A 19,073-nucleotide genomic window follows, 5' to 3' on the forward strand; every position below is an offset into this window, starting at 1 on the left:
CATAACTAATTATACAGTTATCTGTAATTTGTGAGACGAATTTTTTAAGCCTAGTTAGTCTATGATTAGACAATATTTGTCAAATACAAACAAAAGTGCCATAATGCTCATTTTGCCAAAAATTTTGGAAAAAAAGCATGACTGAGGGAGTTGGGTGGGGGAGGCGTGGGGGTGTGGGGGGGGGGGGGGGGAGTCAAAAGCACCTTGAAGTGTTGATGTCCCCCCTTTCGTCTTTTTAGGGGGAGGGATATATATTCAAAAAGGAGCCCCATATTATCTTATTGGCTTTATATACTACTACTATATTGATATGCCTCCTAATAGTAGGAAGTCATGATTAAGTAAGGTAAGTGTATTAGCTTAAAATTTTTTCCTTTGTATGTATGACAATAGAAATTCTGTAGATTCTGTAGCCGCCACTTCTATTAAGCCATGGATGATTTTGTGATGAATGTTTTATTTTAGTGTGTAGAGGTAGAATAAGATGTGCAAAGTTTATGTAGTAAGATGCACGTTAAACAAAAAACTTTTTCATATAGTTGAACTTCATGATAAGTAGAGGAAGGAAACACAATTTCTAATTTATTTTTCAATCCCTAGGGTTAGCACAATTTAGCCATATTAATAAAAAAATTTAATGCAAATTACATTGGTCAGAGCATGAATTCTCTAAGATCTTCATGGAAAGGCATAGCCTAATTTGTCATGGTGTAAAACCAACTCTATAGGCGAGTAGCGTGTCCGCCCCAACTACTAGATGGTGAACCTCATTATACTCTAATTGTCCTCTTCATCTCCATGATTGCAGCAACCTGCAAGTGCAAAGCTTAGCACCACATCAAGACGATGGCGGTGGTGAAAGTAGGCAACTAGGAAGGAAGAAGATTGTCAAAGGGGTATAAGTTGTTATTTTGTGTTTGCATAGATTTATCACACCCTCTTCTTGTTCCAGTTGAAAAGTTCCCATTCTCCTATATTTCCCATTAACCACTAATAGAAAAGATTTATGTTTGAGTCACCTTCTATCAAGGTCTTCAATTTTGTCTGTTGGTACCATTTGATCTCCTCTAAGAAATGTTGTTAGTCTTTCATGTAAACAATGTTTTACATTAAGTTCATCAAACGTTAGCATGATACACTTTGCCTTTTTGTCTAATTCATCAAGTTTGTCTAACAGTCTCCCCTTTGTCTTTCAAGATCCACTCATGTTCTTAGCCCAACTCCTCAAGTGCGAATGAAGGCGTATTATTTTTGCTTGCCAACATTCTAAGGGAGTGATGCCATCTTGTAGTCCTATCAAAATATTCTTTTTATTAAAGAAACCATCACGTAACAACCATCCCAACCCAAATTGAAAAGAGCATGTGTTGCTTCTCATAGATGTATCCCCTGAATGCAAAAATAAAGGAGTATGGTGAAATTTGCTTGCAATGGTGGAGCGAGGATATATTACTTCCCAATTTGTGAAAACTAAAATATACTTTCTCAAATATTGGGGCCTACAAGTTATTAGACCAAAATGTATTGTTTGCATAATTAGATTTCTCTAAGACCAAAACCATCAATAATTGCATCATGTAAGCGCGCATAATTCATCATGGGTAATGAGAACCAGACACTCCTCCAATATGACTTTGGTTTTAATATTTGCTCTAGTTGTGTTTGGCAGTCTGTTTTGGAGTTTTGATGCAATAAATGTTGTGGTTTTGTGGAGCCTGACAACGACAACTTTGTGGTATAAAACATTTAACATTATGGCCCTGATGGAAATAAAGCAAAGGCACAACATTGTAGGTGCAATAAATTGAAGTAGTAAGCTTTCGCCAAAAAGCTTATACTTGACTAGATTGCAAGGCACAACATTGTAGGTGCAATAAATTGACAAATATGTAGGCATCAAAATAAATCAGCAGTTCTTCTTTTCCAAGTGCCCTTCTTTTGTGAGAAATTACTATTTTTAGTGCAAACTTCTCCTATTGACAACTACATGGATCGACAAGAATCCATCTATTAATACCATGTGCATTTGACAAAGTAAAGTTGACATATACATAAATTGTATACAAGTAGTGCTTATTGGATTACCACCTATAGTCTAGCTAGGCAGCCAATCTCTTATACCTTACCATTATTTTCCCTTTAGGTTCTAATGCTAACTTGCTCCGATCAGTCTTTGGGTAGGGAGAGACCAATTTGAGGTCAAAGTTTCTTAGCAAATGACTCCATATTATCTTAATTTGCATATATGCATAGGCTTCTCCAACGCAAGCATGCCTTCCACCACTAAAAGCTGTGTAAGAGTACTTGCCTCCGACTTTATCCTCCTCTCTTCCTGGACCAAACCGGTCAGGGTCATATATATCAGGGTCCTTGTAAATGTGAGGTATATTGCTATTGAATTCTATGGGGCTTGCTATGATATGCCCTCTTGGGATCTCATACTCATCACCTTCTTTAGTTTGCACTACAAAGTTCTTGTGTACTTTACGAAAATTTGCTGCTGTTGGAGGATGCATTCGTAGTGCTTCCTTGATGCAGCGTTGTAGTGTCTCCATCTCCATCAATGCATCATAGTTTATATGGCCCTTGTATTTTTGAATAATTTGCTTTTGCTCATCACGAATAGCCCTCATGAACCTTTCATTTCTGAGTAGGCACACTCCAGTCCATGCACTAGCAGCAGAGCTTGTGTGCGTTCCAGCAAAAATCAAGTTTAAGATCAGCCCAATTACCTCTGCTTCAGTTGTAGATCGATTATCACTGTACTTGGAATCAATCAAGTTTTGCAGCATGTCTTGTTCAACTTGATTTGAGCTCTTGCGTGATCTCACAATCTTGATCAATATTGCTGAGAGCTTGGCACGTGCTTTGTCGCGTCGATAATTTGCTAGAGTAGGAGCATATGGGAATAATATGCTAGTCAGGCACAGGCCATTGTCAGAGAGTTGACAAAATAGAGTATAGAACTCTTTGGCCATCTTCTCTCTAACCTCCCTTCCGATTAGGCATCTGCTTGAGATTAACATGAGTAATTTTGCGAGTTCACCTTTTAGATCAACAGTGCCTTGTTGCTTCCATTTTGAGAAGTAATCCTATTCACAATTAGCAAAATCTAAGTTAGATTTTCATGCACATAGTAGAAAATATGTACGTCCAAAGTTTAATGCTTTCAATAACTCTCAGCAATCAACCACATTTCAATATATGCGCCTCCTTAAAAGTAAACATTTGACCTCTATCCCGCTATATTTACACTTCAATTTTGAACCTAGCATGTATTACAGAACTAGTGTTATTCATTAGATACAAGATTTAGCCTCCAACTAAGAGAACAAGGTGGCAACAAATTGATTCTTCCACCTTTAACATGTTGATGCCTCTTGATTGCTCTCCCTTCCAATTAATGGCAACCTACCCTAGTCCATACGATTTGTACATTCTCAGATCCAACTTCTAGTAGCTTTAAAAATACAGACTCAAGTAAAAAAAACCATCCTGGTGCATATTAAAAGCATTAAATTTTGATAGCATAGAACAAGAAATATTGATAACCAAACCAAATTCTTTCAAAGACACCCTGGGTATTTCACCCTCAACAGTGAAACCAGATATCTTACACCATAGACTTTTGAAACTATATAGATGAAATGACACTTAACCATGCTCAATGATGGTTTCCATGCTGATATATGTACAGTTATATGATGACATGGAGAGATTAACCATTTTGGTGTGAAAGAAAAAGAAAGGTGATCTACGTTATGCATATTCATAGAAAGCCCACCTCAATTCATAAGTAACAAAACCAAACTAATCACACAGGTGCACACACACACACACATGCACACACACACATAAATATTATTCTTATCATCTTGGTGCTACATTTCTCATGTTGCTAATGACTCACATGATTGTCAAGATCAGTTCAAATGATCATGAATTCTAAGAGACGTTATCATTAGTATATATGTCATGTTGGTTGTAGTGTATGAAAATAAATCATAGAATCAAAGATAAAAAAATAGGCATGATATGATTCATACTTACTTCCACTTCATGAAGCATAGGACCCACATGGCTCCTCAATTTTGAAGGTTTTAGTGCATCAACATAGAAGCGAGTTTGCTCATTTCGTGTGGCGATATCCACGCCATAGAGAACCTCTTTGCCAAACATGGGCACTGCAAACTTGAGAACATCACCAAGACTAATATCTGACTCTAACCCTTGATAAAAATGGCCTAAGACCTCCGGCCCAATCAAGAATGTTACTTTCAACCCAAAGAAATTTATCGTAAATACGCTCCCTAACTGTGTATAATGATCATGGATCATAGCTCGCATACCCTTTGCAAGAAACGTATGTAAAATCCCTATTAAAGAACAACCGCTAACCACAGGCGGAGGTGGCCTATTACATGTAGGATTGACAGCAGTTCTATGTCTTCCTATCATGGTGATTACTGATATGATGAAAAGAAGTGCTATGGAAAACCACAAAGCACTATTTGTCTGATCCATTATGCTATAGTCGGGACGATTGGCAAATCACAAAACCCTCAGCTTGTCAATAGGAGTACTGCAAAAACACAATGGAAAGCATATGTCAAACCCTTGAAAACTGGGTGATGAATTTACACGTCCGAACAAAAACGATGCCCAAATGGGTCGACTACAACATGAAGATATTGGTGTACCATACAATTACATGTATATATACACCACAAGTCTCTTGAGGACACATTTATTGCAGCAACAAGAGATCAAATTAAAGGGTTGTTATAACAATGGAATTACATAAACAAGTACCCTTATGGGGAGATCAGAGTTGGACCCTGATGATACCAATTAAGATCAGCGAAAATAAATCATACATATTCAAATCAAATGTGGTTTTGCTCAACCAAAATAAATACAACATCAATCTCTCTTTTTTTCTCGAGCAGCCACTTCACCAATTGGCACAATAATTCAGATCATCCATAACAAATTCAAATGCGTATAACAAAACCATGCCACTGGATCAAACATTCATACGTTGAAAGGATGGGTCTTCTTTAAATGTATATTTCAGTTCATATTTTGTACTAGTAGAATAAAGGTAAATGTTTCCTAAACGTAATTAAGGATAGAACTCATACCTTGGGGCCAATTCAGAAAGAAGTTTTCCTCTCAACTAGAGTAGCTAGCTCGCTTCAACTGTTAGTGCTAGTTGCCACTTGCCTCCCACATATATAAGGCCGGCTGCGGGATCAGTTATAGCCGCCGGAGAGAGGATGATGGTAGTCTAATAAACTATCAGGAGGTGATGTGGATTAATATTGGATTAGCTGGCTGTCGATATTGTCGCGAATCACAAAAAACAAAAAGTTATAGCCGCCGGAGATAACTATCAGGATGAGGTGATATGGATTAATATTGCGACCTTGCAACGATAGCTAGTGGGACAACAATATACGCTTGAAGTCTGCACTGGCATCTTGGCTCCAAAGATACCATTTAAAAAAAAAGTCCGCCGATGTGCTCAGGAAAATTAGCAGCGAAGGAGCCGTACGATGAACTGCTGGGACACGCGTCTCTCATCGGCGCTGGGCCTGCACGCTCGGTCGACTGCACATAATTTTCTTCAGTGAACTAGTTGACTGAAATGAGTTGGATAATCTACTAGACATCTGGAGTGAGTTGACTGAAACTGTAGGTAGCAAGCATCCAGTTCAGCAGTGAAGAGCATTCGTACTTTTGGTGTGGAAATTTAAATATACTGGTCGTCCCATATCAGAGGGTGCAGCGCAAAACATCTCCCTCTCAGTGTATATGCCTGCAAAACATGATTCAAATAAGTTTTTCAGATATATGCCTGCAAAACATGATTCAAATAAGTTGGATAATCTCTATATATCTATATTTATATATAATATTAAAAGACCTCCCTCTCTAGTGTCTCTCGATCTATCAGGCTCTTCCCCATCCGTTTGTCCCTCCACTCCCCCAAGCATAAGAGTACTGGCCGGTTTTACTAAAAATAGTACTATAGTAGTATATGATGATGAATTAGAGATAATACACGCTACCAGGATCAGAAATTACCTTCACTACGTGAAAAACCTACTAAGAGAGCGTCCCCCCACTGTAGGAGCGGCTAACATTTGAACCGTCCTTATAGTGGGTGAGCAGGCAACCACAAAGTGAGCCGCCCTTGCAGTGTTCTCTGTAGGGGCGGTTGGTGTTACCAGCCGCCCTTACAGTGGGGGAGGCACTGTAGGGGCGGCTCGTAACACCGGCTGCCCCTACAGTGGTTCTGTAGCATAAGTGGCCAATTCACTCTTCTTCCTCCCCGAGCCACTCACTTCCACTCGGAAAAAAAGGCTTGGGAGGCCTTGGGCACCTCCCAAAAATCACTCTAGTAAGGGGGAGAGGTTTTGAACTTAAATCCACCACCATTGTTGGGGAGCAAACTGCTATTCCCACTCTCTAATCCAAGTTTTATTAGTTGGTTAGTGAGCAATTTACATTTTGGTTTTCTCTATTTTTCATGGAGCTTTAGCTTTGTGTTGACCAAATTAGAGCTTATCTATGATGCTATTAGTGTAGAATAGGTAGAGACACCACTTTGCACCATCAATTAGGTGATATATCTTGATTTTAATGGAGATTAATTGTAGTTTTATGTATGGAGAGAAAATGCATTCTAGATCTAGGGTTTCCTTTTTTTGTCTTTGTTTCATAAAATTGGAATGTGGTTGGCATGAATAGTTATTGGTAAACTAATAGTTGTTGTTAATATTAATTATTTCTAATAATGGTAGATAATAATTGGTAATATTAATTATGTCTAATAATCGTTTCTAACACAACTATTACTAATAACGATAGCTAATAATTGTTGCTAATAATGGTAGATAATAATTGTTACTTATTAATTGTTGCTAATAATGGTAGATAATAATTGGTACTATTAATTATGTCTAATAATCGTTTCTAACACAATTATTGCTAATAATGATAGCTAATAATTGTTGCTAATAATGGTAGATAATAATTGTTACTTATTAATTGTTGCTAATAATTATTCTCAACTATTATTTTTTTATTTATGTAAAGATGGAGAATAGGGCTACTTGGATGTATGGTTTGCCAATGTACTCGCAAGCCTATGCTGATGAGGTGGACAAATTTATTACAGTCGCGGTGAATCATGCAAAGACGTTGTCAGCAGGAAATAATTATTCAGTTATTTGTCCATGTAAAGATTGCAAGAACCACTTAGCAACTTATGATGTGGAAATCATCAGATCATATCTGATTAGGCGAGGATTTGTTCTGAACTACACAGTATGGCTTCATCATGGTGAAGTAATGTTTCTTGACGGCAACGATGATGACCAAGAAGACGATGCTGAAGAAGGCCAATTGTTGTCCCAATACACAGACATGTTTGAAGCACAAATGCAACATGATTTAGCAATGAACAAGCACGTGGTGATGATGCCGGTGGTGTCGAAAATAATGATGGGGATGTTGACGGTGTTGACAATAATGATGCTGGAGCATATGAGGGGGATGCAGAAAACTTTGACAACTTAGAGGAAATGCTTCGGGCCATTGGACCAGAAATACTACAACAGAAGAAGAGTCTAGAAAATCTAGAGCGGGTGAAAACAGCGTCAAAGGAGACTGTGTATGGTGTTGAGAAGGGTTGTCCAACACACTGGACACTGCTCCATTTTGTGCTTGAGCTACTCATCCTGAAGGTTAAGTACGGCTGGTCAGACTGCAGTTTTGACGATCTGTTGCATCTTCTGTCATCTGTGCTGCCACTGCCGAACTTAGTTCCCTCCAACACATACCATGCTAAGAAGGTCATAAGTCCATTGACAATGGGTGTTGAAAAGATCTATGCATGCCCCAACCATTGTATCCTTTTTCGTGGTAAAACGTTCGAAGGTCTGGATAAATGTCCTCGTTGTGGGGCAAGTCGATACAAGGACAACGACCTTTACAGTGGCGGAGAAGCCTCCACCGGGAACAAGAGGAGTAAGAAGGGTTCCAAAAAGGTGGTACAAGAATCTCGACCTCCAGAGGACACCACATTAGGCAACGACGCAAAGAAGAGAAAAATTCCTGCCATGGTAATGTGGTATCTGCCAATGACCGACCGCTTGAGGCGTATTTTCCTGAACCCTAAGGAAGCCGTGCTCATGACATGGTGGGACGATGAGCGCAAGGTTGATGACGATGTGATTGCACACCCAGCCGATGGCAGTCAGTGGCACGACTTTGATAATAACAGCCCACTGTTCAGTTCGGACTCAAGAAATGTACAGTTTGCCTTGAGCACCGATGGAATGAATCCCTTCAACGAGAGGACGAGCAACCATAGCACTTGGCCAGTGATCTTGACCATGTACAACATCCCAACGTGGTTGTGTCAGAAGAGAAAGTATCTTTTCCTCAGTGTTCTTGTTTCTGGCCCTCAGCAACCAGGCTTTGATATGGACGTGTTCCTCGAGCCTGTGATGGAAGAATTCGAGAAACTATGGAGGACAGGGGAGCTGATGTATGATGCATTCCAAAAGGAGACATTCACATTAAGAGCAATAATATTTGTGACTATCAATGACCACCCTGCGTTGTTTGCCTTGTCTGGACAAATCAAAGGCAAGACGGGATGCTTAGTCTGTCTGGATGATACTAAATGGATGTACCTAGATGGATCTAAGAAGATTGTTTACATCAGGAATCGTCGCTTTTTAAAGCAAGGTCACAAGTACCGCAGAAACTGTACTTAAAGTATTTTGGCAACATCCCAGAGGATGAAGATCGACCTCCGGAGAGACGTCATGATGGACAATATGTGTTCCAAATGGTGAAAAATATAAGCGTCATATGTGGAAAGAAGAAAATGGATGGAACACCTAGAGATAGAAGCACACCTCCTATTGAAGGCGTGCCTTTTAAGAAAAAGTCAATCTTCTTTCAGTATCTTGAATATTGGCCACAATTGGAGGTCCCCCATACCATTAATGATATGCATGTGCAGAAGAATGTCTTTGAGAGTCTCATCGCTACCTTGATGGACACACCGAAGTCAAAGGATAGTCTCAAAGCAAGGAGAGACATGGAGCAGCTACATGTGATGCCAGAGCTTCACCCGGTACTTGAGACAAAAACTGGAAAATGCACCCTACCCGTGGCTAGATACAACCTGGACCTAGAAGAGAGGAGAGGTTTATGCACTTCTATGAAGGGGATCAAAGTCCCGATTGGGTTTTCGGCAAACCCAAAGAAGGTAGTGTCGATGAAGGACCTGTCATTTCCACACTGCAAGGCTCCCGATTGTCATATGATGCTGACGGTGTTCCTACCACTCGCAATAAGAGCTATCAAGCCAGAGTTTTTGAAGATGGCTATCACCCACATGTTCTACTTCTGGTCGAAGATCTCACAGAAGAAGATTAGCAAGACAGAGCTGAGTGACCTACATGATTTTGTCGTAGAGACCCAAAACCAACTAGAGATGTGTTTACCTCCTGATTTCTTCGACCCTATGGTACATCTCATGATTCACATGGTTCATCAGATACAGGCGTTGGGCCCTTGCTACTTGCATGAAATGTGGTCATATGAGCAGTTCATGTCGGTTCTAAGCCGATACGTGCATACCTAGAGGGCTCTATGATAGAGGGCTACATTAGTGAAGAAGTCATCGAGTGCTGTCAAGAGTACCTAAAAGTACAGAGAGGGATTGGTATTCCCGATTCTCACTACAAGGGTAGGCTGGCCGAGAAGGGCACAAATGGTAGAAAAATTTTCATTGACAATGAATACGCAGAAGTGAGTCGGGCACACTACGCTGTCTTGGTGAGCACAAAACTGATGGAACCATACATTGATGAACACATGGAGATCATCCAATCAAAGAGAAATGGTCGTACAGGTGATTGGGTCATGAAACAACACAAGCAACGCCTAACTTCATGGTTGAAGGACCAAAACATACAGCTTGGAGAAACCATAGATTCTATTAGCATCAGTAAGTTGGCAGCGGGGCCATCAAGACAGGTGACATCTTAGAGTTCTTATGAGATCAATGGGTACACATACTATACCCATGCAAAGGATAGTAAATGTGTGAACCAAAACAGTGGTGTTCGAGCAGTGGCTATCAGCGCAGGGGGACAAAAGATCGACTACTTTGGCATAATTGAAGATATATGGGAACTTGACTATGGAACTGAGGCACTAAATGTGGCCCTATTTTGATGTTAGAGGATCAAGCAACATGAATTCAATGAAATCGGATTGAGGGTCGTGGACCTTCAGAACATAGGCTACCAGGATGATCCATGGGTCCTTGCTTCACATGTTACACAGGTTTTCTATATGACCGACCCGCTTAGCATTGTCCCCCCAAAGAAGAAACCTAAGCATGTGGTTATCCCTGGAAAACAACACATTATCAGAGTTGATGGCGTTGATGATGTTGAAGCCTACAATAAGTGCGATCAGATGCTGCTATTCACAGACTTTATTAACAAGATCGGTGTTGTGGAAAAAAACCTACCTAAAGACGTATTGCCATGGGAACGAAAAGGTGTGAAGTGGAAAACTGTTACGGCGGCGGATACTAATAAATAGTCATTTGTATGTGTGTGAGACTACATTTATGTATGCGTGTGAGACTACATTTATGTATGCGTGTGAGACTACATTTATGTATGCGTGTGAGACTACATTTATGTATCCATGTGAGACTATATTTATGTATGTGTGTGAGACTACATTTATGTACGTGTGTGAGACTACATTTATGTATGTGTGTGACTACATTTATGTATGTGTGTGAGACTACATTTATGTATGCATGTGAGACTACATTTATGTATGTGATTTAGAACTGCACTTTCTTAATACTTTGTCAAATGCAAAAATGTCCTATATATCAAATGTAGATCTTTATGAGTGGAACAAACTTGCTATTCATGACTTTCAGAGTTGGGGTCGTCTAGGGTCCCGAAAACGTGCGTGTAGCCGTGAAAATTTGAAATTTCGAAATTTTAGTGGTCCAAACCATCTCAGATGAAAAGTTGACCATTACACCAAATATGTATCTTGATAAGGGGAACAAACTTTGTGTTCATGACTTTTGCATCTGAGACCATCTCGGGTCCGGTCAAAGTATATTTTCTAAAAAATCCAATGTTTGACTTGGTCAAACTAGGTCAAACTAGGCAATAAAAGACCTCAAATAAAAAAAAATGGATACAACATAGTTAGACCTCATCAAGGTCTACCTTTGATACACAATACATTTTTGCATTTGGAAAAGTTAGAGTAAACTCAATTCACATGTTTTGAAAACCCAAGGCGTGACTTGGTCAAACCTGGTCAAACGAGGGAATAAATGACCTTAAATGAAAAACTTTTGAATACAAGGTAGTTAGAGCTCATCAAGATACACATTCCATATATAGGACATTTTTGCATTTGAGAAAGTGTTTGTAAACTCTAGTCACAAAGTCTTGAATCACACATAGACTTTATGAAAATACATGCGGGACTTGTGGATTTAGAACTGCACTTTCTTAACGCTTTGTCAAATGCAAAAATATCCTATATATAAAATATATATCTTGATGAGTGGAACAAACTTGCTATTCATGACTTTCAGAGTTGGGGCCGTCTAGGGTCCCAAAAACGTGTGTGCAGCCGTGAAAATTTGAATTTTTAAAATTTTAGTGGTCCAAACCATCTCAGATAAAAAGTTGACCATTATACCAAATGTGTATCTTTATAAGGGGAACAAACTTTGTATTCATGACTTTTACATCTAAGACCATCTCGGGTCCGGTCAAAGTGTATTTTCTAAAAAAATCCAATGTTTGACTTGGTCAAACTTGGCAATAAAGAATAAACTTTGCATTTATATATATAAATTAATCATAAAAATGTTTGAAATAATTCAAAATTATTACATATTAGGTCAAATGAGGCACTAAAGAATTTTTAAATTTACACAAATCTATTTTTTAATTCCAAAAAAAATTAGTTTGAAATTATACAATGTATATAAATTAAATATAAAAATACTTGGAATAGTTTGACATTATATAATATATAAAAATTAAATATAGAAATACATGGAATAAATTAAAATTATTATATAAATACATTTTGAACTTTAAGTATATTAAAAAAATGATTTTACATTTGAAGAAAACCATAGTAAGGGCGGTTCACATCTCAACCGCCCTTATAGTGGGGCTGCCTTCCATAAAAGGAACCTCCGTTCCCAGCGCCTAAGTCAGGGCGTTCACATTCGTAGTTGGGCGCCGTCAGGTTCCCCGAATCCCCCCGATTCAATCGGAACCCTAGCCGCCGCCGGTGCCCGTGCCACGCCACCAATCTTCTCCCCGAGCTCTCCTCCCCCTCCCCTTCGCCGGTGCCCGTGCCACGCCACCACTCTGCTGCTGGTCGCCCGGTCGGAACCCTAGCCGCCACTGGGAGCCAGATCTGCGCACGGTCGCCCGCCCGCCCGTGCGCGCCTCCACGAGCTCGGTGAGTCTGGCTGAGGACCTCCGTCGTCCACGAGCTCTTCTTCGGCGTGTCCACGAGCTCTTCTTCCGCGAGCTCGGCGACCTGCTTCCATTCGTGTGCGAGCCTGTGTGCTCCGCCCTGTGAGAACCCTAGACGTCGCTGAGGGCCGAAGCTCCACGCGCGGCCGCCCGCCCGTCGGTGAGCCCAGGCACTCCGCCTATGAACCCTAGGCGCCCCCCATCCGTGACTTTATCTCCTTCTCCAAAGGTACCAGACTTTCTCTCCTTCTCTTTTTTTCTGTGCTATATCTTGTTTGGAAATTCTATTGCAATTAGCAAATTTGTAACATGTGGATTGATAGTGCAAACATGTGGATTGATAGTGCAACCATCTAAATTATCTTATTCTTATGCAATTATGCTACATTCTTGACTGTTCTCCCTCTTGATTAGTACTTGCTATCTGCTACACATTCTTTTTCTTCTTTGATACAGTCATTGTGCCTTACAATCTCTATATCAACTAAAAATGAATAGTATGATAAACAAAGATAGTCGAAATTGTAAAATCTATTGGTCAACCCGTGCCACTATAGATTTATCTTCATTCTTCTACTACCTTTTTTGTTGTTTCGTTTTTAGCTATTATTCCATAGCCTAAATAAAAGCAAGTTGAAAGCAGCTGTGGTTAATTTTAGTTGTTGGTTGAAATTAAGGGCTATATAATCTGTGTTTTGGTTGAAAGCATCTATAGTTAATTTTAATTGCTAATAGCTATCTATTCGTTCTGTCCAATTTCTATCTGAGAGATTTGATGATCTGGTTAGTGTTACGGTTTTTATTAGTGTGTATTGTTGATAGACTGTGTTTTGAGATATTGTACATAGACAGTTGGATAGCTTCACTTACTGTTTCCTATTTCAACTAAGCACACCTGAGCTGTTTAACACCGTGAATGCAACATGCATCATTAACACTGAATTTTTTTTAGCTACTTCATGCAATGCTGTTAGTTTAGAACTAGTAGTGTTTGTGTTTGCTTGATTTCAGTTCTAGGTAGCTTACTGTCCAATTTTGTTGATTTGTGGTGGCTTACTGTCATTTTGATTTGTGGCTTACTGTAATCCTACTACTACTGCTTTTGTACTACAACTGTACTACTACTCTCTCTATGACAGTTTTATATACTGAGGCATAATTACTGTTGTTTATATAGCAGGCTGCTTATATGCCACTCCTCTCTACTACTACTACTCTACTGTTGTGGTGGCTTACTGGCATAATTTTGAATTGATGACATTTTTTGAACTGTGCTCCTCTATACTACTACTATACTCTCTCTCCCCTACTATTGTTTTGCCGATGATGAAATTGTCTAATTCAATACATTATTTTAGAATATGAGCTGATGATCCAAAACTTATGAGTAACTTGGCATCATTACTAGCTGCCTCTATAGTGCCTTCTTCTGTGTTTTGATGCCATGATGCTCCAAGTTCTTGATCAAATGATGCTTGACATGTTTCTGAGGCCTTTTTTAAACCTTTCCCTCTCCTCACCTCTCCTTCATCTCTGCTCCTTCTATCTCTCTTCTCTTTTCTACTCTCATCCTCACTCCAACACTACTGCACTAGTCTACTACTAATGCTTGTTGCTGCTCTACTCTAGTACTCTACTAGTACTACACTACTGTTGGGGCTTACTGTAATCCTACTACTACTGTTGTTGTGCTCCAACTCTACTACTACCCTCTCTATGATAGTTTTATAAACTGTGCTCCTCTATACTACTACTCTTCTCTCCTACTACTTCTATGATTTTTCTTCTCTCCTTTGTTTTGCCGATGATGAGATTGTCTAAGTCCATTCATTATATGGAATATGAGCTGATGATCAAGAACTTGTGAGGAACTTGGCATTGTTACCAGCGGCCCCTATATCACCTCCTCTTCTCTATTACGATGCCTTTATGCTCCAAGTTCATGATCAAATGATGATTGACATGGTACTGAGGCCTTTACTACTTGTACTACTTGTTTTTTTTTCAAAATTTCTTGCTCGATGATACAAAAGGTGTAGTGAGAGAACATGACAGTCAAATACCCATAGCTTATCCTAGACCGAAAGCTTCTGGGGGAAACTCGTCTCGAATGGAGTGCCATTGGATACTAGCCTCCCCTAGAGGTTTTCGGTCTTGTAGTGCAAATGGGTTTTCTCTTAACCTATTACTGACTGTCATGTAAGTCTATGATCTATGATCACCACAGAGTAGCGGATGGCTCTATAAAGCAGCAACCCGCTAATTTGAGGGCACATGAGTTTCTTCTTCTTCTTATACTACTACGGATTACTAATTTGTCTCCTTTGTCTGTTCTCTCTCCTATCTTCTCCTCTCTTCTGCTGCTGCTACTACTAAAGCACTGCTACTCTCTCTTCTCCTCTCTTCAACCTACTTCTCTGTTTTGATGCCTTGATGCTCCAAGTTCTTGATCAAATGATGGTAGACATGTTTCTAAGGCCTTTTTTAAACCTTTCCCTCTACTCACCTCTCCTTCCTCTCTGCTCCTTCTATCTCTCTTATCTTTTCTACTCTCATCCTCTCTCCAACACTACTGCACTAGTCTACTACTAGTGCTAGCTGCTGCTTGTTGGGTATTCTTAACATCATTACCAAAAGTAGACTAAGTTCTCTAAATCTAGTAACGGTGCCAAAAATGCCAAACCTATCCCTCACACCACTTAAGCCAAGTTGTCATCCCCAGCATGATATAAGAGACGCGGTATTGAAATATGCAATTGCTCTTCTAAATAAATAATGAATGGGATCTGCAAGCGCACAGATTAATACCGATGTAGCATTTTAACCGGGAAGTATTCCAGGTATCGTTATTTATATTTTTACCACTGGGAAGGGATTAGCAATCATCACTATTGATTACAGAATAGAATATAAGATTGAGCATCTATCATTGCATGTATAATTGAGAACATTATATCTAACTCTTCATACAGGGATAAGTGTCACATAAAAGATATATGAAATAATAATAGTGACAGGGATAACTAATCTGATCTAGCCACATAATAAATATGATAAGCACCTCAATTAGATACTCTAGAAACTCATTAGCATGGTATTAGAATGAACTACAAGAATATTCTCTAAGTTATTCTTAACTATATAGTCTAGCATATCATAGTTAGTGCAAGCATACTTAGCAATCATTGCGAGACAAGACTACGCCCATGCATAGTGATATTAGCAAGGAATATGAGAAACATAGCAATCACTCCCCTGTAATAATGTTGCTCTGCCAGCCCAATACACGAGAGGGGGACTATATAAGAATCAATGAAGCTGTCACTATCACGAACCACCCCACAATCTGGCATATTGGGTACAATCGCAGATAAATACGGTATAAGCACCACGCCTACACAATATCTATCATTTACCCATGGAACCGATGGATAAATGCTATACGATCCTAAGCATGTATATAGATCAAATCTAACTAAGCCAAGTACATAACTATGATAAACTAAGAACAATATAATCTTGAATATAAGCAAATAGAGCAAAGTCATAAGCAATATATTGAAATAGAACAAAGTCATATTCATAAGATTGAAGAACAAAGATAATTAGAAAGTAATTAGAAGCACAATTAGAGAATTACCAAGAATCCTCTTGACAGATCCGGAAACCAATCGAAGATTGACTGCTTCTAGTTCTAATCCTATGTAGCTATGCTAATCTAGATGTCTAATTGATGTGGTGGCTCTAATCTTGATCAGAGGCTTCTTCTCCCTTGATGGAACAATGAATTAGGGTTGAGAGGCTCTCTCCTCTAGGGGCCAGGGGGTCTGGTTTTATAGTCCCTTCAAGTGAATATGGGCCATTGGATCAAACCGACATAGATTGTATGGTTTAGATTCATCCTTTAGGTCGGTGGAAATCTCCCGCAAAGCAGAGTCCTGATTGGACTCAGGGGCAGGGCGGGCGCCCTGACCAACTGGGCGGGCGCCCAGGGTCAGGCCCCGTTTCGCCTCCGCTTCGGTCTCATGGCTTCTGGAGTCTTCTAGATGTAAGATAATTGCGCAGCACGTTAATATCTTTACGTAATCCTGACATGTGGGCCTTTCTTCCATATTTCCTGATAACCCCCTGCAGAAATAGACAAACACCAAAACTCATGGAATTCTGTCAGATAAAACCCTAAGTCTAGATGTTGATTTCATTTGGATCCTTTTCTTTATTTATTTGATAATTAAATTTGATACTTAAGGACCATCAACAAACTCCCCCAAGCTTACCTCTTGCTCGTCCCTGAGCAAGGATAGACTCAGCTATGGATCATAAGTTGTTGCAATATTTTAAAAAATGATGGTACACATGCTTTTAAATAAGATCTCATCTCTGAGTTAGAGTAAACTGTCAAGACTTAAAACTTACTTTACCTTCACCATGGGACTTGTAACCGTCACTTCTGTCTTGAGTAGTTAAAAGATAGAACAGTCTAGTCAAGTGTCATGTCTCTTATTCTTGATCAGCTATAGCTCTGGGGTTTTTGCAGATTTTCAAATAAAACTCAGAATTCCTTGTATGACTCTCTCAGATCTCTCTTTTGTGGAATTTTTAGATCCTTACCAAGGCAGTGATGGTATATGCCTTCTCTCAAGATATGTAGTATTTGTGGTATGAAGCATAGTGACATTGTCTTCTCTCTCACCCTACTCTAACAAGGCTTTAATATCTGGAGCTCATAGGTAGGAGATAAAAATATACATACTTACAAGACATTTATTGCATAGTCAAACCATGGATCCAAAGAAACAAGCCAATGAGTTTAATCAAGATGTGCATGTGTGGCGAATGAATGATGTATGGTGATAATGGTGATAACAATGGTGAAGACAATGGTGGTGGAAGCCTAATTCTGCTTTGCTCTTTGAGGGGATACATACCTTCCTTGCTTTTGAAACTTTATGAGGAGAATGAGATGCTCGTCTTTTTCTTGTCTCTCAGGTGGGTATCTTGTACCCCTAATTCTACTGTCGGACACTTGTCCGTTTTTACCTCTCGTCTCACTTTTTCTTTTCTTTCGAGGTTCCGAGCACTTGCTCCTTTTTATTTCCTCGTATCTCTTTTTTTTCAGAGCATTCATCTCTTGAGATAATATAGCAAGTGGTAGTAACAAGATAACTTGAGTATTTATTTCACAAGGGAAAACAGAAATATTTTTGGTTATTCTCTCCCGGGTTAGGAGTAGAATATTTTTGGGTGATTCTGGAGATGGAATGGGTGGATATATGTGGATGGTACTTCCGTAGTAGAAGTAGCATATATGAATGAACGTGCAAGTGAATCTTGATTTAACCACATGACAAGCTCCTAAGGGTCTACACAGCTTGACCACACTCAATGCTCATAAGCAGTAAATATTAAATGTGTGGCTCAAAGTCTAGCAAGCATGTATATATGGCTGTGGTAGGAATTTAAACTCTCATCATACAGGAACTCATCATGCAACATTTTAAAGATTTTCAAAAATAAAATTCTCCAGAATTCTAGCATCTCTAGGAACAGATAAACAGCAGCTCAACCTTCCCATATCATATCCGTTAACAACTTAGACTTCAGATCAAGTTTTCATCCCACAAGTTTAGGTCTAGAGCAAGCCTTAAATTATAACAGTTATATCTAAACTTGAGAGAGAACTTAAAATGTGCAAATTAGGCAGAGCAACTATTCATCACATCCATGCTTAAGTTTTATTTAGATACAGATTAGCATAGCCACTTTATTTATTTATTAAACACACTAAGCAAAATATATATAAGCACCAAATCTTTATTTGGTTTTTCATAGTTATGTGTATTTATATTCTAAAATAATATAAGTATAAAGATAGATAGAAATACTTATTGAGGTAAATGGGGGTGCTCTCCGCCAAACTGAATTTTGACGTAATTTCTCTTGATGTAGCTAGCAGGTGGCAAAGGTGTATTTGAAAGTCACCAGCATTCTGACAGCGATTAGAATGTCCTCCGTCTGCTAGTCTTCTTGATTCTTAAATTCTGTGGAGCTCAAATAGACAACAAAGCTTGTGGAACTGATTAAGTGTTAGCATAAATATCTAGCCTTTTTCATGTTGAGACTCCTTAATAAATATTACTCCCTGTTTTTTATATTTTCATTTTTATAAAACAGAAAAATATTTATTTTATTTTTATGCCACCACAGTGAATGTACTTATGGGTTTTATGCCACTCGTCTACTCACATGGGGCTTACAGTTTTTCACATTTTTATTTTCTTTTTAAGATAGTATGAACATGATTAACTAAGTAAACTATTTGAAATAATTGAAAGGGAAAGGATAACTACCAAGTTTACCTAAGGCGTTCGGTGTTTTTAAGTCCTCCGAACGGGACTCTCCATTTTCTTAATCGTCCTGAGGTTCGTTGGGTGGCGTAGTCTGTACTTCCGGCAGCGCCTCCTCTTCTTGTATAGTTATCTTCGTTTTCCATAC

The 19,073-nt window shown here is 39.1% G+C and overlaps 1 protein-coding gene across 1 annotated transcript; it reads right to left on the bottom strand.

Annotated features, from left to right (window-relative positions):
• On the bottom strand, positions 2,100–4,524 carry LOC8062049 (obtusifoliol 14-alpha demethylase). The gene is made up of 2 exons (XM_021453482.1): positions 4,051–4,524; positions 2,100–3,092 (listed from the first exon to the last, which is right to left on the bottom strand). Exons 1-2 carry the CDS (start codon positions 4,522–4,524, stop codon positions 2,100–2,102), a joined length of 1,467 nt encoding a protein of 488 aa, XP_021309157.1.

The sequence above is a fragment of the Sorghum bicolor genome, chromosome 2, assembly GCF_000003195.3.
Source record: "Sorghum bicolor cultivar BTx623 chromosome 2, Sorghum_bicolor_NCBIv3, whole genome shotgun sequence".
In the NCBI taxonomy this organism is placed as follows: Eukaryota; Viridiplantae; Streptophyta; class Magnoliopsida; order Poales; family Poaceae; genus Sorghum; species Sorghum bicolor.

What these genes read in the sequence shown, in the direction of transcription:
- LOC8062049 (XM_021453482.1), bottom strand. Translation starts at nt 4,524, where the DNA reads ATGGATCAGACAAATAGTGCTTTGTGGTTTTCCATAGCACTTCTTTTC. An exon ending in CTATGCTTCATGAAGTGGAA is followed by an intron (nt 3,093 to 4,050) that starts GTAAGTATGAAT and finishes AATTGTGAATAG; the next exon opens with GATTACTTCTCAAAATGGAA.